The 16311-nt window shown below is 44.6% G+C and overlaps 1 protein-coding gene across 1 annotated transcript in view; it reads right to left on the reverse strand.

The window, feature by feature from the left end:
• Positions 1 to 16311, reverse strand: part of TRPM2 (transient receptor potential cation channel subfamily M member 2) — a 406419-nt gene that overhangs the window by 43860 nt on the left and 346248 nt on the right. Inside the window, exon 26 of the mRNA XM_077448652.1 lies at positions 1754 to 1841. Within this exon, the coding sequence (XP_077304778.1) occupies positions 1754 to 1841 (88 nt within the window). The remainder of the gene's footprint in view (positions 1 to 1753; positions 1842 to 16311) is intronic.

The raw sequence follows: 16311 nt of genomic DNA on the forward strand, positions 1-16311 counted from the left end.
GATTTATTGATTATTTTACTAGTAAATTCTGCTCACACAATTTTGTTTGGTCTCCATTATTTTCCAGCACTGCCTTAACTCTCTTGGGCATGGAGTTCACCAGAGCTTTACAGGTTGCCACTGGAGTCCTCTTCCACTTCTCCATGACGACCTTGCGCTCCTACACTTTCTGTTTGAGGATGCCCCACAGATGCTCAATAGGATTTAAGTATGGAGACATGCTAAGGGCCAGTCCATTACCTTTTCCCGCAGCTTCTTTAGCAAGGCAGTGGTCGTCTTGGAGGTGTGTTTGGGGTTGTTATTACGTTGGAATACTGCCCTGCGGCCCAGTCTCTGAAGGGAGGGGATCATGCTCTGCTTCAGTATGTCACAGTATATGTTGGCATTCATGGTTCCCTCAATGAACTGTAGCTCCACAGTGTCGGTAGCACTCATGCAACCCCAGACCATGACACTTCCACCACTATGCTTGACTATAGGCAAGACACACTTGTCTATGTACTCCACACCTGGTTGCCGCCCCACACGCTTGACACCATCTGAACCAAATACGTTTAGCTTGGTCTCATCAGACCACAGGACACTTCAGCAAATCGTTTGCAGGCTTTCTCGTGCATCATCTTTAAAAGAGGCTTCTTTCTGGGATGACAGCCATGCAGACCATTTTGACAGGCTGACCCAACCCTCCACCCCTTCAACCTCTGCAGCAATGCTTGCAGCACTCATACGTCTATTTCCCAAAGACAACTTCTGGATATGACGCTGAGCATGTGCACTCAACTTCTTTGGTCGACCATGGGAAGGCCTTTTCTGAGTGGAACCCGTCCTATTAAACTGCTGTATGGTCTTGGCCCCTGTGCTGCAGCTCAGTTTCAGGGTCTTGGCAAACTTCTTATAGCCTAGGCCATGGATATGCAATTAGCAGACCTCCAGCTGTTGCAAAACTACAAGTCCCATCATGCCTCTGCCTCTGGGTGTCATGCTTGTGGCTGTCAGTGTCTTGCTATGCCTCATAGGATTTGTAGTTCTGCAACAGCTGGAGGTCCACTAATTGCATATCCCTGGCCTAGGCCATCTTTATGTAGAGCAACATTTTATTTTTCAGCTCCTCAAAGAGTTATTTGCCACGAGGTGCCATGTTGAACTTCCAGTGACCAGTATGAGTGAGTGAGAGCGATAAAACCAAATGTAACGCAATTCCCCATTCACACCTGAGACCTTGTAACACGAACGTGTCACATGCCCGGGGAGGGAAAATGGCTAATTGGCCCAATTTGGAAATTTTCACTTAGGGGTGTACTTATTTTTGTTGATAGAGGTTTAGACATTAATGTCTGTGTGTTGAGTTATTTTGAGGGAACAGCAAATTTACACTGTTATGCAAGCTGTACACTCACTACATTACATTGTGGCAAAGTATAATTTCATCAGTGTTGTCACAAAAGATATAATAAAATATTTACAAAATATTTGTTGGAGTTTTTCTCCTTCCTCTGGATCAACTGTGGGTATAGGAGTAGGGATATGGGTTTGTATGATATGAGGAGTGGGGATATGGGTTTGTATGATATGATTTTATGGTTGAACTATATGGACTTGTGTCCTTTTTCAACCTGACTATGTAACAAAAATGTGAGGGGTGCACTCACTTTTGTGAGATACTGTATGTATACTGAATAAGCATAAAGGTAAAGGTTTAAGTTATTTAATTGAACTCAGTAATTGTCATGCTGTATATTCATTAGTTACTTACCAACAACAGGAGCAGATTCTTTGGAGCCAAACCCATTATCTAGGAGTGTATTAACAATCCAGTTTAAGGCTTTAGCAGATCTTAATGCCTGAAAAAAGCCAAACAATTAACCAAACAAAAATAAATAAATACACAGGTATAATTAAATGCAGCACTGTGTTGACAGTATAAGGAAAAATTTAATTTGGCATGTAATAAAATTAAGGCAACAAGCATTTGGGCTTTATTTATAATATGATTGATTAGTTCATTTATGTGACTAGATATGTCATATTATATAGGCAGAACAGCTGTACATTCAAGTACAATTGTATTTAGTGCATTTATTTTAACTGTGCTTCTACTTCCCCTGAAGTAATGCCACCAACTGCACCAAAATGGTCATTTATGTTTATGTGATGCATCATACAATAAAGCTCTTAGTACATACGGTCGGACATTCAGACGGAAAATGTCCGATCGGACCGTGTTGTCGGATAATCCGACCTTGTGTGGGCTCCATCGGACTGTTTTCGTCGGAATATCCGACGGACCAAGTTTTCCAGCTTGGCTATAAAATTTTACGACAACATGATCCGATCGGACCTTGTCCGATCATGTGTAGAGAATTCCGATCGGACAAAGGGCCATGCATGCTCAGATCAAATTCCTACACCAAAGCTATTGGCTACTAGCCTGAACGTAGTCCCGTCGTAACGAAATAACGTCACCACATTCTGAATGATCGGATTTTCTGACAACTTTGTCCGACCGTGTGTATGCAACAGTTTTGGACAATATCCAACAGACAAAATCCGACGGATTTGGTTGTCGGAATGTCCGACCGTGTGTACGAGGGCTTATTATCACCGCCAGAGTGCCTGTCAACCCATCAGAGTACCTGTTATCCTGTCAGAGTACCTGTCATCCCATCTGAGTACCTGTAATCCCGTCAGAGTACCTGTCTCCCGTCAGAGTACCTGTCATCCTGTCTGAGTACCTGTCATCCCATCAAGAGTACCTGTTCCATGATCCGATCAGGAGTACCTGTCCCGCGAGCCCATCAGAGTACCTGTCTGTGCAGCCCATTATTGCCTACATGCAGCCCATTAGTCCCTGATGTGCAGCCCATTTGTCCCTGACGTTCCGCCCATTAGTCCCTGATGTCAAGCCCATCAGTGTCAACCATCATACAGCCATTATGTCCAGAAAAGTACACACTCCAGAAGAGGCATATCAAATACTGAGTATTACCGATGAGAGCAACGGGGAGCTCTCACCGCCCAGTTACAGTTCAGATTCCGATTCTGGTTCGGAATATGAGCCTGTCAAAGCCAGTATATTGGAGGAGGAAGTAGTATGTCCAAAAGGAAGATGGTCTGAAGACCAGGCAGCTACCAGCAGCGCTAGACACCCCAATTTCCAATCGGCAGATGCCAACGGCACTAGACCCCAGGAGGAGAGACCCAGTACAAGTGCTGCTAGACTCCAGGAGGAAAGGCCCAGTACAAGCGCTGGAAATTCATGCCGAAGAATCAGGGTCCAAACCCAGCTGCCGAATACCTTGGCAAACCCATTTGTAGCTACCTCCTAGCACGGGGTCAGCCACAATCCCCCCTTTCACAGTACAACCAGGTGTGCAGGTCAACACTAAAGGTTTCTATGAAATCGATTGTTTACATTTATTTTTCCCTGATGAATTAGTTCAAGGCGTCATGGATCAAACCAATCTTTTTGTCCATCAATTCATAGAAAACAACCCCAGCTCAAGCTATGCTTGCCCTTTTGAATGGAGACCCCTAACAGTGGAATTGTGTAAATCGTTTTTAGGCCTTATGCTCAACATGGGGCTTACAAAAAAATAGTGCATGCATATTGGTCTACCAACCCTATCCACCACATGACAATTTTTTTTATATGTCATGTCCAGGTCCAGCTATGACATTATAATGCGCTTCCTGCATTTCAGTGATAACTCGCAGTGCCCCCCCCCCAAATCATCCACACTTTGATAAACTATATAAAATTCGCCCCAATTGACATTTTTATTTTTTTCCACATTTTTCAAAAACTTCTGGAAAAAAATGAACCCTTAAAAAGACTTCAATCAAAAATAGCTGGCAACTCGAATGCTCTTGAATAAAGGTCCTTTATTGGTTACATGGGTGCACGGGTACACGAGCACAGGCTATACACTGATGCGTTTCGGCTAAGAAGCCTTCATCAAAGCATACATGTTTGATTTAAAAAATGATATTTATAACAAAGTAAGAACTCCAAATGGGGTGGGTGCATCCTGATCAGAAGCAATCAAAACAATTAAAAACACATAGAGAGAAGAAAGGAAGAGGCACTACTCCAGTTTTTCACCATCTCCCCAAAATTCACAAGCAAGACAATCCAGTGAAATGTTGTCCAATAGTTGCCGGTATAGGATCACTATTGGAGAAATTAGGAGAATGGGCTGATCAATTTCTCCAACTGCTTGTTGTTCGTTTACCTGGATTTATAAAGGACACTGGACATTTGTTAGCCCACATGCAGGAAATATTTTGGTCTACAGAATGTATCTGGATCACTATAGATCAGGGGTCTCAAACTGGCGGCCCTCCAGCTGTTGCAAAACTACAAGTCCCATTAGGCATTGCAAGGCTGGCAGGTACAAGCGTGACTCCCACAGGCAGAGGCATGATGGGACTTGTAGTTTCACAACAGCTGGAGGGCCGCCAGTTTGAGACCCCTGCTATAGATGTTAGATCTTTGTATTCCTGCATTCCTCACTCTTTAACACTGACAGCCATCAAACATTATCTTTCATGTTACGGTATTTACAGTCCTAATGTGCTTGAGTTTATCTGTAGAGCAGTAGAATTCCTCCTGACACACAACTTCTTTATGTTTGATGAACGATACTACATTCAGAGTCAAGGTGCATCTATGGGGGCCAAATTTTCCCCCTCTTTGCAGAATCTCTACATGGGTTGGTGGGAAGAATCTATTTTATTTGCCCGCGGTAATCCATTTAAAACCAACATTGCTTGGTATGGTCATTTCATGGATGACCTGATTGTAGTATGGCATGGATCGGGTGATGCCATTGGTGATTTTATTAAATATATTAATATTAACTCTCCAAATTTGGAGTTCATCTGTGTGTACCACCCAACCCAGATAGACTATTTGGTTTTGACCTTGATGGGGCATTTAGATAGCAACCCAGTAAATTCCAGAACTTTTAGGAAGCCCTGTGCAGGGAATTCCCTTTTATTGGCTGATAGCTGTCACCCCAGTCATAGCATTAAGTCTTTACCCACTGGTGAATTCATCAGGGCCAGGAGGAACTGCTCTACAGACAAGGATTTTTTGCAAGAATGTAGAGCGATTCAAAAGCAACTCTAAGAAAGGGGCTACAATACCTGAATAGATAGAAGTAAAAATATAGCGTTTCACAGAGATCGGGTGGAGATGATTCAGAATAGTAGTGCAAATATACATAAACAGTGCAGTGATTTCAATAGAAATAAAGTAAATTTTGTCACTACATTTTCTTTAGAATACAACAAAATTGTTGCGATTCTTAAAGAACATCTTCCCATCCTATATGCTGATAAGGATCTGTACAGTGCCATCCAGGGGAGCTGTCATGTTTCTAGCAGAAGGGCCCCCAGTCTGGGTAGCATGCTGTCACCCAGTTTGTTTTGCTCCCAGAAGGCAAACAAACCACAGACCTGGCTCCCCACTGTAGATTCTTGTGTGGCCATAATACCTGCAGGCAGTGTCATAGACATAAAAAAAAGCACTTCAGTTTTTTACTTTTCTACTAAGAAAACATATACCATCAAACAGTATATTAACTGCAATTCCAAATCAGTTATGTGGTAATGCGTGACAAGGAGTCAATTAAAAGATACTGCACCTCATCCCCAACTATACAACACAAGAAGTGCAACAAGGGAGAGAATGGGATTATCATGGTGCAAAAATACAAATGGACAGAGAAAAAAAAGAAAAAACAAAATTGTAATATCAAATTTTAATAAATATCACATAATAGTGAAAGTACAAAAAATGAATAAACAACAAAACAAAAAAACAAAAGACTAAAACAGAGAAACATTAGTACAATTGAATACTAGAGCATAAAATACATATATTCTATCCAATTTTCAGACAGCCGAAAGTGTAGAGCGTGTTGGGCCAGAATGGCATTCCAAATCAGTGGTTTATGTTATTCAATGTAGTGCCTGCTGCAATACATTGGGTGTACTATATGCCCTTTGAGAGTTAGAATCTCGGAGCATGTAAATGACACTACTAATATTAATGCTAAAAATATCTCATATGTAGGGATGAGCTGAACACCCCCCGGTTCCGTTCGCACCAGAATTTTTGAACGGACCGAAAATTTGTGCAAACTTTAGAACCCCATTGAAGTCTATGGGACTCGAACGTTCGAAATAAAAAGTGCTAATTTTAATGGCTAATATGCAAGATATTGTCCTAAAAAGGGTTTGGGGACCTGGCTCCTGCCCCAGGGGACATGGGTCAATGGTTAAAATGTTTTTAAAAATGACAGTTTTTTCGGGAGCACTGATTTAATGACAATTAAAGTGAAAAAAAAGTGAAATATTCCTTTAAATATCATGCCTAGGGGGTGTCTATAGTATGCCTGTGAAGTGGCACGTGTTTCCCGTGTTTAGAACAGTTCTTGCACAAAATTACATTTAACAGAAAAAAAGTCATTTAAAACTGCTTGCGGTTTTAATGTAATATCTGGTTCCGGCAATATGGATGAAAATCATTGAGAAAATGGCATAAGTAGCCCCCCTGCCCATTACCAGCCCCTTTGGGTCTTGCGCGGATATTAAGGGGAACCCCGTACCCATATTAAAAACAGGAAAGGCGTGGGGCCCCCAGACCCTATATACTCAGAACAGGAGTATACAGGCGGTGTAAACAAGACAGGGACTGTGTAGGTTTGTTGTGTTAAGTAGAATCTGTTTGTAATTTTGAACTGGTACATTTTTAAAGTGTAGTTCCAGTCAAAAAATCTATTTTTAAGATTTTTGGAAAACATAGGGAAGGGTTATCACCCCTGTATAATTTGTTTTGCAGTCTGTCTTTTTTCATCTCACTTCCTGTTGTCTCCTTCCGTTTGCAAGTAGGAGACGTTTGTAAGTTGGATGTTTAAAAGTAGGGGCCTGCCCTATATGCTCTGCAGAAATTTGCGCCTAAGGCTTTGGTGTTGCCACAACACTGTAAGCCCTCACAGTTACTCTCGGTGGGCGCAGGAACGGGCTCTGCTGTAAAATATTATATCAAGAATTGTAATTACATGCCCCTGTTAAACCGGGGCTGAAAAATTGGGCCTTAGGCACTGCTTTCTGGAGCCACAACACTGCAACCTCTCCCAGATACTCTAGTTGGAGTGCAGGAATGAGCCCTGCTGGAAAGCATTGCATCAAAAATTGTATTACATGCCCCTGTTAAACAGGGGCTGAAAAATTGGGCCTATACACTGCAACCTCTACTATATACTCTAGCTGGAGTGCAGAAATGAGCCCTGCTGCAAAGCATTGCATCAAAAATTGTAATTACACGCCCCACAGGGGCTGAAAAATTGGGCCTTAGGCACTGGTGCGGGTGCCACGACACTGCAACCTCTACCATATACTCTAGTTGGAGTGCAGGAATGAGCCCTGCTGCAAAGCATTGCATCAAAAATTGTAATTACATGCCCTTGTAAAACAAGGGCTGAAAAATTGGGCTGGTGGCATCACCCACAACCAAAAATGTTCTTCTAAGATATAAGCGGAGGAGGAAGAGGACAGACAGTCAACATAACAGGACAGTCACTCAGCATCGGCAGTCTTGAAAGGATGTGATATTTTTAAAAAAAATTATTCGGTTACATCAGATTCAGGTGCTTGGTAGCTGGTGGTGATCCAAGACTGATTCATCCTTATGAAGGTCAGTCAATCAACCGAGTCAGTGGACAGGCGCACCCTGTGACCGGTTACTGAAAGACATTATGTGCTCTACAAACTATTATTGCCTTGTTTCTTCCCATAATTATCTAGTTTACACAACCCTACTAGGCACACTGATATAAAATTACTTATGAAAACACACACACTGCTGCTAGTAAAACACTATCTTATTTATTTCCCAAGAAATTAGGAAAGCTAACATAAAGTAATAAAAGGACATTACAATATCACACAGCTTACAATCAGAACATATAATACAAGAATATGAAAGATACTTATCACACGGTCCTCCGTGAGGCTTTGCTGCATCGGCTAGGCTCAGACCAGGATAGGGCCTTCACCATGAGGTTTAGGCCAGAGCCATCGCCCAGAGTAGGCCAAAATCACCACATGACAGGGTCGCAGCAGCAAACAGAGAGCATTGTCTGTGTGTGAGCCTTTTCATTCAAACATACACACCCACTCGTAGCCACCCCCATTTGCCTTCCATCCAATAGATTTCGCCAAGAGGTATTCCTTCACATGTATGTCTATTCTTCAGGAAGCATGCTGTATTGTCTATCCAGCTCACTCTTACTCCCTTTGAAGCCTGCAACCAAACACATCACAGCAGGTGGGTCCGAGTCCAGCTATTGTTCTTCTGATTACAAAGCTTTCATGTGCTTCATTCATTTGAGGCTAAGTGGCTACCTCAACCATGAACAAATACCAGAAGTATTATATGAATTCAATCCAACATAAGCCGCTTAGCGCCTGAAAGGTGCATATCACCCCTCTTCAGACACGGTTCCTATTAAACAGTCCATAACTGTCCTAACGTGTGTGGCTCCCCAACATGTGTTTCTGAACCAGTACCTATGGAACAGTCCTTAGCTGTGTAATGTGTTGTGGTTTTCAACATGTGCTTCAGAAACAGCTCCCTTGGAACAGTCCATAATGGTCTTACCGTATTGTGCTTTTCAACATGTGCAGAAAAAGGTTCTATGGAGCAGTCCATAATTGTTTTACCGTGTGGTGCTTCCCAGCACGTGCCGCTTTGACACTGAGTGATACACCACCATCATTCTTCAGCGACAGCTTCCATGCCACCATTCTGGATCTTCGGTATCTTCAGGACGGCAATACGGGCAGGGGGTGTCCATTCACTCACCAGCACACATTCAGAGTAACATATCAACCAGCTTTCAAATACCGAGTCTTGAGGAGGGCCTTTCTTGCCCATATTACTAGCCTACAATACCCATAGGTCACACTCTATCACAAAAATAAATCAACTTATTACCATAATATATACATATGTATTACGCACCCCGCTCCCAACCTCCTATAGCCCTTTACTGTAAATACGGGTCGGGATTTGGCAGGCTTGCTCTCAACGGTATTGCAGGGCTCTGACTTGACCGCAAAGTCTCTAACTTGTACACAGAGACCTTACCGTCAAATCGTCCCTCAACTTGCATAGAGAAATGGGAGACCCTTCTAGATAAATATCGCTTACCTACACATATAAATTTACAACAATGACCAAACCCACACAATTCCACCCCTGTGCCTGGATTTCAGAGGTCATGCCCATGGTATACTATGCACCTCTACCTATGGTTAGGATCAAGGAACCCTCTAGTTCCATGACTAACACTACACCGGTATTCTTTAGGACAAAGAAACAAACTCGCCTATGTCCTAAATAATACCCGGGTGCCTCCTTCCCAGCAATGATTTCTCCATCCAGAACACAGAGAGAAATAACTTCCCAATATTATTCTTTCATCCCCACGTATTGACCTGGCATACAAAGGACCTCATGGTCATGCTTCCGACAAAGGGAAATATCCACCTGCCTCCAGCGTTCATCTCTGATCACATGTGTGATATAGCCTCAAATGCAACAAGATAGAATCCCCAGTCAGTAAGCCCATTGATGCCACCAAATATACAGACCGAGTCTGCACTTCTGTATATGGGAACATACAGCATAACACCTTTCACAATCCAACTTAGTACAGCCCATACAGGCATTCGACTACTACTTTGGATTAGTGTAAGCAACGTCTTTTGGCAAAATCTTACTGAGCAGTGATGCTAACTCATCAGGCCACTGCCCCTCATACAGAGACGGTACAATCAGCTTGATGTTGGCTGATATTTCCACCTGCCACAGAGTGCGCGCCAGAGCCAATGACAGGTTTCTGTCCTCTCTACCAACCTCTCAACATGGTTGACAAATTTCGGAGCCATTCTAACCTGAGTGTTTCTGTGACTTCATTGAATGTTATCAAGGATGCCACCAATCTCCCGGGGTTAGGGATGAGCCGAACACCCCCCTGTTCGGTTCGCACCAGAACCTGCGAACAGACCTAAACTTCGTGTGAACTTTAGAACCCTATTAAAGTCTATGGGACTCGAACGTTCACAATCTAAAGTGCTCATTTTAAAGGGTAATATGAAAGTTACTGTCCTAAAAAGTGTTTGGGGACCTGGGTCCTGCCCCAGGGGACATGGATCAATGCAAAAAAAAGTTTTAAAAACGGCCGTTTTTTCAGGAGCAGTGATTTTAATAATGATTAAAGTGAAACAATAAAAGTGTAATATTCCTTTAAATTTCGTAGCTGGGGGGTATCTATAGTCTGCCTGTGAAGGGGCGCATGTTTCTGGTGCTTAGAACTGTCGCTGCACAAAGTGTCATTTGTGCAGGAAAAAAAGTCTTTTAAAATCACTTGCGGCTAAATTGTCGGGTCTCCGTAATACAGAGAACACTCAATGAGTGTTCTCTGTATTAGCCGACAATTCATTCATTCATTGATTAAAAAAAAAAAAAAAAAAAAAAGCGTGGGGGTTCCCCTAAATTCAATCAAAAGGCCCTTCAGGTCTGACATGGATATTAAGGGGAACCCCGTGTCAAATTTAAAAAAAAAATTGACGTGGGGGTCCCCCCAAATATCCATACCAGACCCTTCAGGTCTGATATGGATATTAAGGGGAACCCCGCATCAAATTTAAAAAAAAAATTGACGTGGGGGTCCCCCTAAATATCCATACCAGACCCTTTATCCGAGCACGCAACCTGGCAGGCCGCAGGAAAAGAGGGGGGGACGAGAGAGCGGCCCCCCCTCCCTCCTGAACCATACCAGGCCACATACCCTCAACATTGGGAGGATGCTTTGGGGGTCTGTGACCCCTCAAAGCACCTTGTCCCCATGTTGATAAGGACAAGGGCCTCATCCTCACAACCCTGGCCGTTGGTTGTGAGGGTCTGCGGGCGGGGGGCTTATCAGAATCTGGAAGCCCCCTTTAACAAGGGGACCCCCAGATCCCGGCCCCCCCCCTGTTTGAAATGGTAAGGGGGTACAAAAGTACCCCTACCATTTCACAAAGAAAGTGTCAAAATGGTTAAATAAGACAAACACACTTTTGAAAAATTCCTTTATTAAAAATAAAAAAAATAAAAAAAAAATTCCAGCGGTGCTAATCCACTCTTGCTATCCAGCGACGGGTCTCCGGGGTCCAGCGATGGATGATCATATCCAGCGACGGGAGATCTCTCAGTCCAGCGCTGTCCATACCTCTTTCTTCTGTCTCCACTGCGGAGACACTGCAGAGAGCCGAGCGCTGACATTTCTTATATTGGGAGGGCGGGGCCACCCGTCACCTGACCCCGCCCCTCTGACGCAGGAGAGGGAAGCCAGGGGTTCCCCAGTGACGTGTGGGTGACCCCGCCCCCTCTGATGTAACGCAGGTTTCCGTTACATCAGAGGGGGCGGGGTCACCCACACGTCACTGGGGAACCCCTGGCTTCCCTCTCCTGCGTCAGAGGGGCGGGGTCAGGTGACGGGTGGCCCCGCCCTCCCAATATAAGAAATGTCAGCGCTCGGCTCTCTGCAGTGTCTCCGCAGTGGAGACAGAAGAAGGAGGTATGGACAGCGCTGGACTGAGAGATCCCCCGTCGCTGGATATGATCATCCATCGCTGGACCCCGGAGACCCGTCGCTGGATAGCAAGAGTGGATTAGCACCGCTGGAATTTTTTTTTTATTTTTTTTATTTTTAATAAAGGAATTTTTCAAAAGTGTGTTTGTCTTATTTAACCATTTTGACACTTTCTTTGTGAAATGGTAGGGGTACTTTTGTACCCCCTTACCATTTCAAACAGGGGGGGGCCGGGATCTGGGGGTCCCCTTGTTAAAGGGGGCTTCCAGATTCTGATAAGCCCCCCGCCCGCAGACCCTCACAACCAACGGCCAGGGTTGTGAGGATGAGGCCCTTGTCCTTATCAACATGGGGACAAGGTGCTTTGAGGGGTCACAGACCCCCAAAGCATCCTCCCAATGTTGAGGGTATGTGGCCTGGTACGGTTCAGGAGGGAGGGGGGGCCGCTCTCTCGTCCCCTCCTCTTTTCCTGCGGCCTGCCAGGTTGCGTGCTCGGATAAAGGGTCTGGTATGGATATTTAGGGGGACCCCCACGTAAATTTTTTTTTTAAATTTGATGCGGGGTTCCCCTTAATATCCATATCAGACCTGAAGGGTCTGGTATGGATATTTGGGGGGACCCCCACGTCAATTTTTTTTTTAAATTTGACACGGGGTTCCCCTTAATATCCATGTCAGACCTGAAGGGCCTTTTGATTGAATTTAGGGGAACCCCCACGCTTTTTTTTTTTTTTTTTTTTTTTTTAATCAATGAATGAATGAATTGTCGGCTAATACAGAGAACACTCATTGAGTGTTCTCTGTATTACAGAGACCCGACAATTTAGCCGCAAGTGATTTTAAAAGACTTTTTTTCCTGCACAAATGACACTTTGTGCAGCGACAGTTCTAAGCACCAGAAACATGCGCCCCTTCACAGGCATACTATAGATACCCCCCAGATACGACATTTAAAGGAATATTACACTTTTATTGTTTCACTTTAATCATTATTAAAATCACTGCTCCTGAAAAAACGTCCGTTTTTAAAACTTTTTTTTGCATTGATCCATGTCCCCTGGGGCAGGACCCGGGTCCCCAAACACTTTTTAGGACAGTAACCTGCATATTACCCTTTAAAATGAGCACTTTAGATTTCTCCCATAGACTTGTATAGGGTGTTCCGGCTTTTCGAATTTGCTGCGAACAGCCCAAATTGTTCACTGTTCGCTGAACAGGCGAACAGGCAATGTTCGAGTAGAACATGAGTTCGACTCCAACTCGAAGCTCATCCCTACCCGGGGTAACAAAGTCACGCTCCTTCTCTGAAGCTATGGCTGTGAGTTTGTTCCTCAGGAGGCTGATGTCCCCTCCATTAACAACACCCATCCCAGCTATTGTTCCCCCCCCCAATATAGTGCTGAATACATCCCTCCTCTTTCGGGTTACTCCTCAGAAATACAGGTACCTACAATGAAAACCCCCACCCAGGACAGGGACAGCGTAACTCAAAGGCCTGATATGAAAGATAGCAGCCAGGACAGATTACACAGTTCTGAAGGAGAGATTACAAAGCTTTCATGTGCTTCATTCATTTGAGGCTAAGTGGCTACCTCAACCATTAACAAATACCAGAAGTATTATATGAATTCAATCCAACACCCAGTCACCGACTAACTCCTGCAGATGGCAGATGGCTCAATTAGAGAACAGCGACAATGGGTAGATACAAGTATATTCTGCGGTGCAGGCACACAGACAACACCCAGTCACCCACTAACTCCTGCAGATGGCTCAATTAGAGAAAAGCAACAAAGGGTAGATACAGGTGTATTCTGCGGTGCAGGCACACAGACAACACCCAGTCACCCACTAACTCCTACAGATGGCTCAATTAGAGAACTGCAACAAAGGGTAGATACAGGTGTATTCTGCGGTGCAGGCACACAGACAACACCCAGTCACCCACTAACTCCTGCAGATGGCAGATGGCTCAATTAGAGAACAGCAACAAAGGGTTGATACAGGTGTATTCTGCGGTGCAAGCACACAGACAACATCCAGTCACCGACTAACTCCTGCAGATGGCAGATGGCTCAATTAGAGAACAGCAACAATGGGTAGATACAGGTGTATTCTGCGGTGCAGGCACACAGACAACACCCAGTCGCCCACTAACTCCTGCAGATGGCAGATGGCTCAATTAGAGAACACTCAGAACAGCAATGAAGGGTAGATACAGATGTATTATGCGGTGAAGGCACACAGACAATATCCACTAACTCCTGCAGACGCCGGAACACTACACAAGGCCGCCGCGCTGGTGGCCTTATATAGTGTGGGGCATGTACTACACAGCCTGAGCTATAATTGGCCACAGGCATCCTGCCTGTGGCCAATCATGGCTCTCCTCGCTGCCGGCGCTGTGATTGACCAAGCATGCGGGGTCACAGTGCATGCTTGGCCAATCATGAGCCAGCAATGCACTGCGATGGCGCAGTGCATTGTGGGCCACGAGCGCCACGCAAATTTGGTGCGAACGGCCCACAGAGTTCTGGCTTTGCCGAACGGGTGAACAGCCGGTGTTCGAGTCGAACATGCGTTCGACTCGAACACCAAGCTCATCCCTACTCATATGTGTCAAAACATTTCCGAGAATTACATCATGGTAATCTCGATACTTTTTTCCTTTTTTGGTGCTGAACAGGTTAAAAAACTCTCAAGAGGAAGTGACACTCAATGTATTTTGCTTAAGCGTGAAGTATGGTGGATCCATACTCCCAATACTAGAAAATCGTATGGCTTGAATGATAGGATGGACATAAATCTTCTAACATAATCGCATTGTTTGATACATTTATTGTACCATTTTGAACATGCTTTATTTGTTCATGATATGTTTTCCATATGCCTGCTGTGCTTCTTCCTCTCTTCTCTCCATTTGTTTTTAATTGTTTTTCTTGCTTCTAATCGGGATGCACCCACCCCATTTGGAGTGCTTACTTTGTTATAAATATCAGTTTTTAAATCAAACATGTATGCTTTGATGAAGGCTTCTTAGCCAAAACGCACCAGCATATAGCCTGTACCCGTGTACTCGTGTAAACAATAAAGGACTTTTATTCAAGAGCATCCGGGTTGCCAGCCCTTTTTGATTCAAACATTGTATTTGGGAACTGAACGTCCTTGCTAGAGCATCGGATCACAGCTCGTGGACTTTTATACCGGTAGTGGAGCTGGGGTATAATTTTGTTTCCTTCAAAAGACTCATTATACCTCATAAATTATACATTGGGTTGTTAGCTTTACAAAATGCGGTTATTTTGTGGGTGTTTCCATTGTGCTGATGCTCCAGAGTCTTCAAAAGTGTAATAGGTGGTTGAAAAATAAGATGTACAATTTATGCTCCTTAATGCCTGAAGGTGCTACTTTAATGTTACGGCCAGACTGTGTAAAAGTCTCACACATGTGGTATCACCATTCTCAAGACGAGTAGCAGAATGTATTTTGGGTTGTAATTCTTGCTATGTACATGCTATGTGTTAGAAATATGTTATAAATAGACAACTTTGTGTAAAAAAAAAAAAAGCATTTTTTTTTCCACATTTTTCAAAAGCTTCTGGGGAAAAAAATGAACCCTTCAAAAGACTCATTATGCCTCATAGATAATACATTGGGGGTGTTAGCTTTTTCAAAATGGGGTCTTTTTGTGGGCGTTTCCATTGTGCTGGTGCTCCAGGGTCTTCAAAAGTGTAATAGGTCATCATCAAATTAGATGTGCAACTTCGGAGGGCGGGCGTCATGACGTAGGAGACAGCCTCTCCGGCCGATGTTCCTCCTCCATCCCGCCCTCCCCTTCCCTCCGAGCTGAGTGGCGGTGTTAGCCGACCGGCAGAGCGTGGGAAGCGGCACCGTGGTGATCTTCTGTGCCTCGGGATCCGCCAGCTGATCGGCCAGCCGCTGTACTAGCACTGGCTCTCCCCCCTCCCTCCCGCCGACCTGAGGGCACAGCGAGATGTAGCCAGCGCCAGCTGACCAGTGCAGAGGGAGACAACCTGCCGCATCATCACATATCAGCCATGAGTGTAGCTGCATCTCACGCTGACCGTCCGGTCTCTGTCGAGCAGCCCAGACATCTTACAGCTGTTTGCTTGTCTAGGAGCAGGCGCTGGCGTTTTATCGTGACTAGGGGTGACGGAGGTTCCTGCCACAACGCTACAGAATACCAACTGCTGAGTCCTCCCCGTGTGCAGCGGTGAAGGAAGAACACCTGTACCCTGAATTAGATGGATCCAGAGACGGGGTAAGATGGGAAATTGTTGGTGAGCCGGGGAAGTTACAATTGTGTGATCTGTGGGTCACTTTGACACTACCCCAGATAGGGGGTAGAACCTGAAGTATCTCTTGGAGACTATCCCCCCTCTCCCCATTTTTCTCCCCCCCCGGACTAGCAGGGAGCTGTATGGGGGGCTGATAAAGACTGTATGCCCCTGGTGTTTGATTTCTATATCCGTGGTTGCATATATAGATGCTCTCCAGATAAATAGAAAAGAGGAGAAAAGGGGAAAACCGGGGACAGAAGCTCGGCCTGCTCGAGGGCCTCTAAGAAGGACTAGAGACTGCATAGACTGTAATGGTGATTAACACAAGAGCAGGAAGAGTGGCGCCTACACCGTTTGTTGTT

This window comes from Lithobates pipiens, unplaced genomic scaffold (genome assembly GCF_037356315.1).
Source record: "Lithobates pipiens isolate NorthernLeopardFrog02 unplaced genomic scaffold, aLitPip1_a1.2 Scaffold_22, whole genome shotgun sequence".
NCBI lineage: Eukaryota > Metazoa > Chordata > Amphibia > Anura > Ranidae > Lithobates > Lithobates pipiens.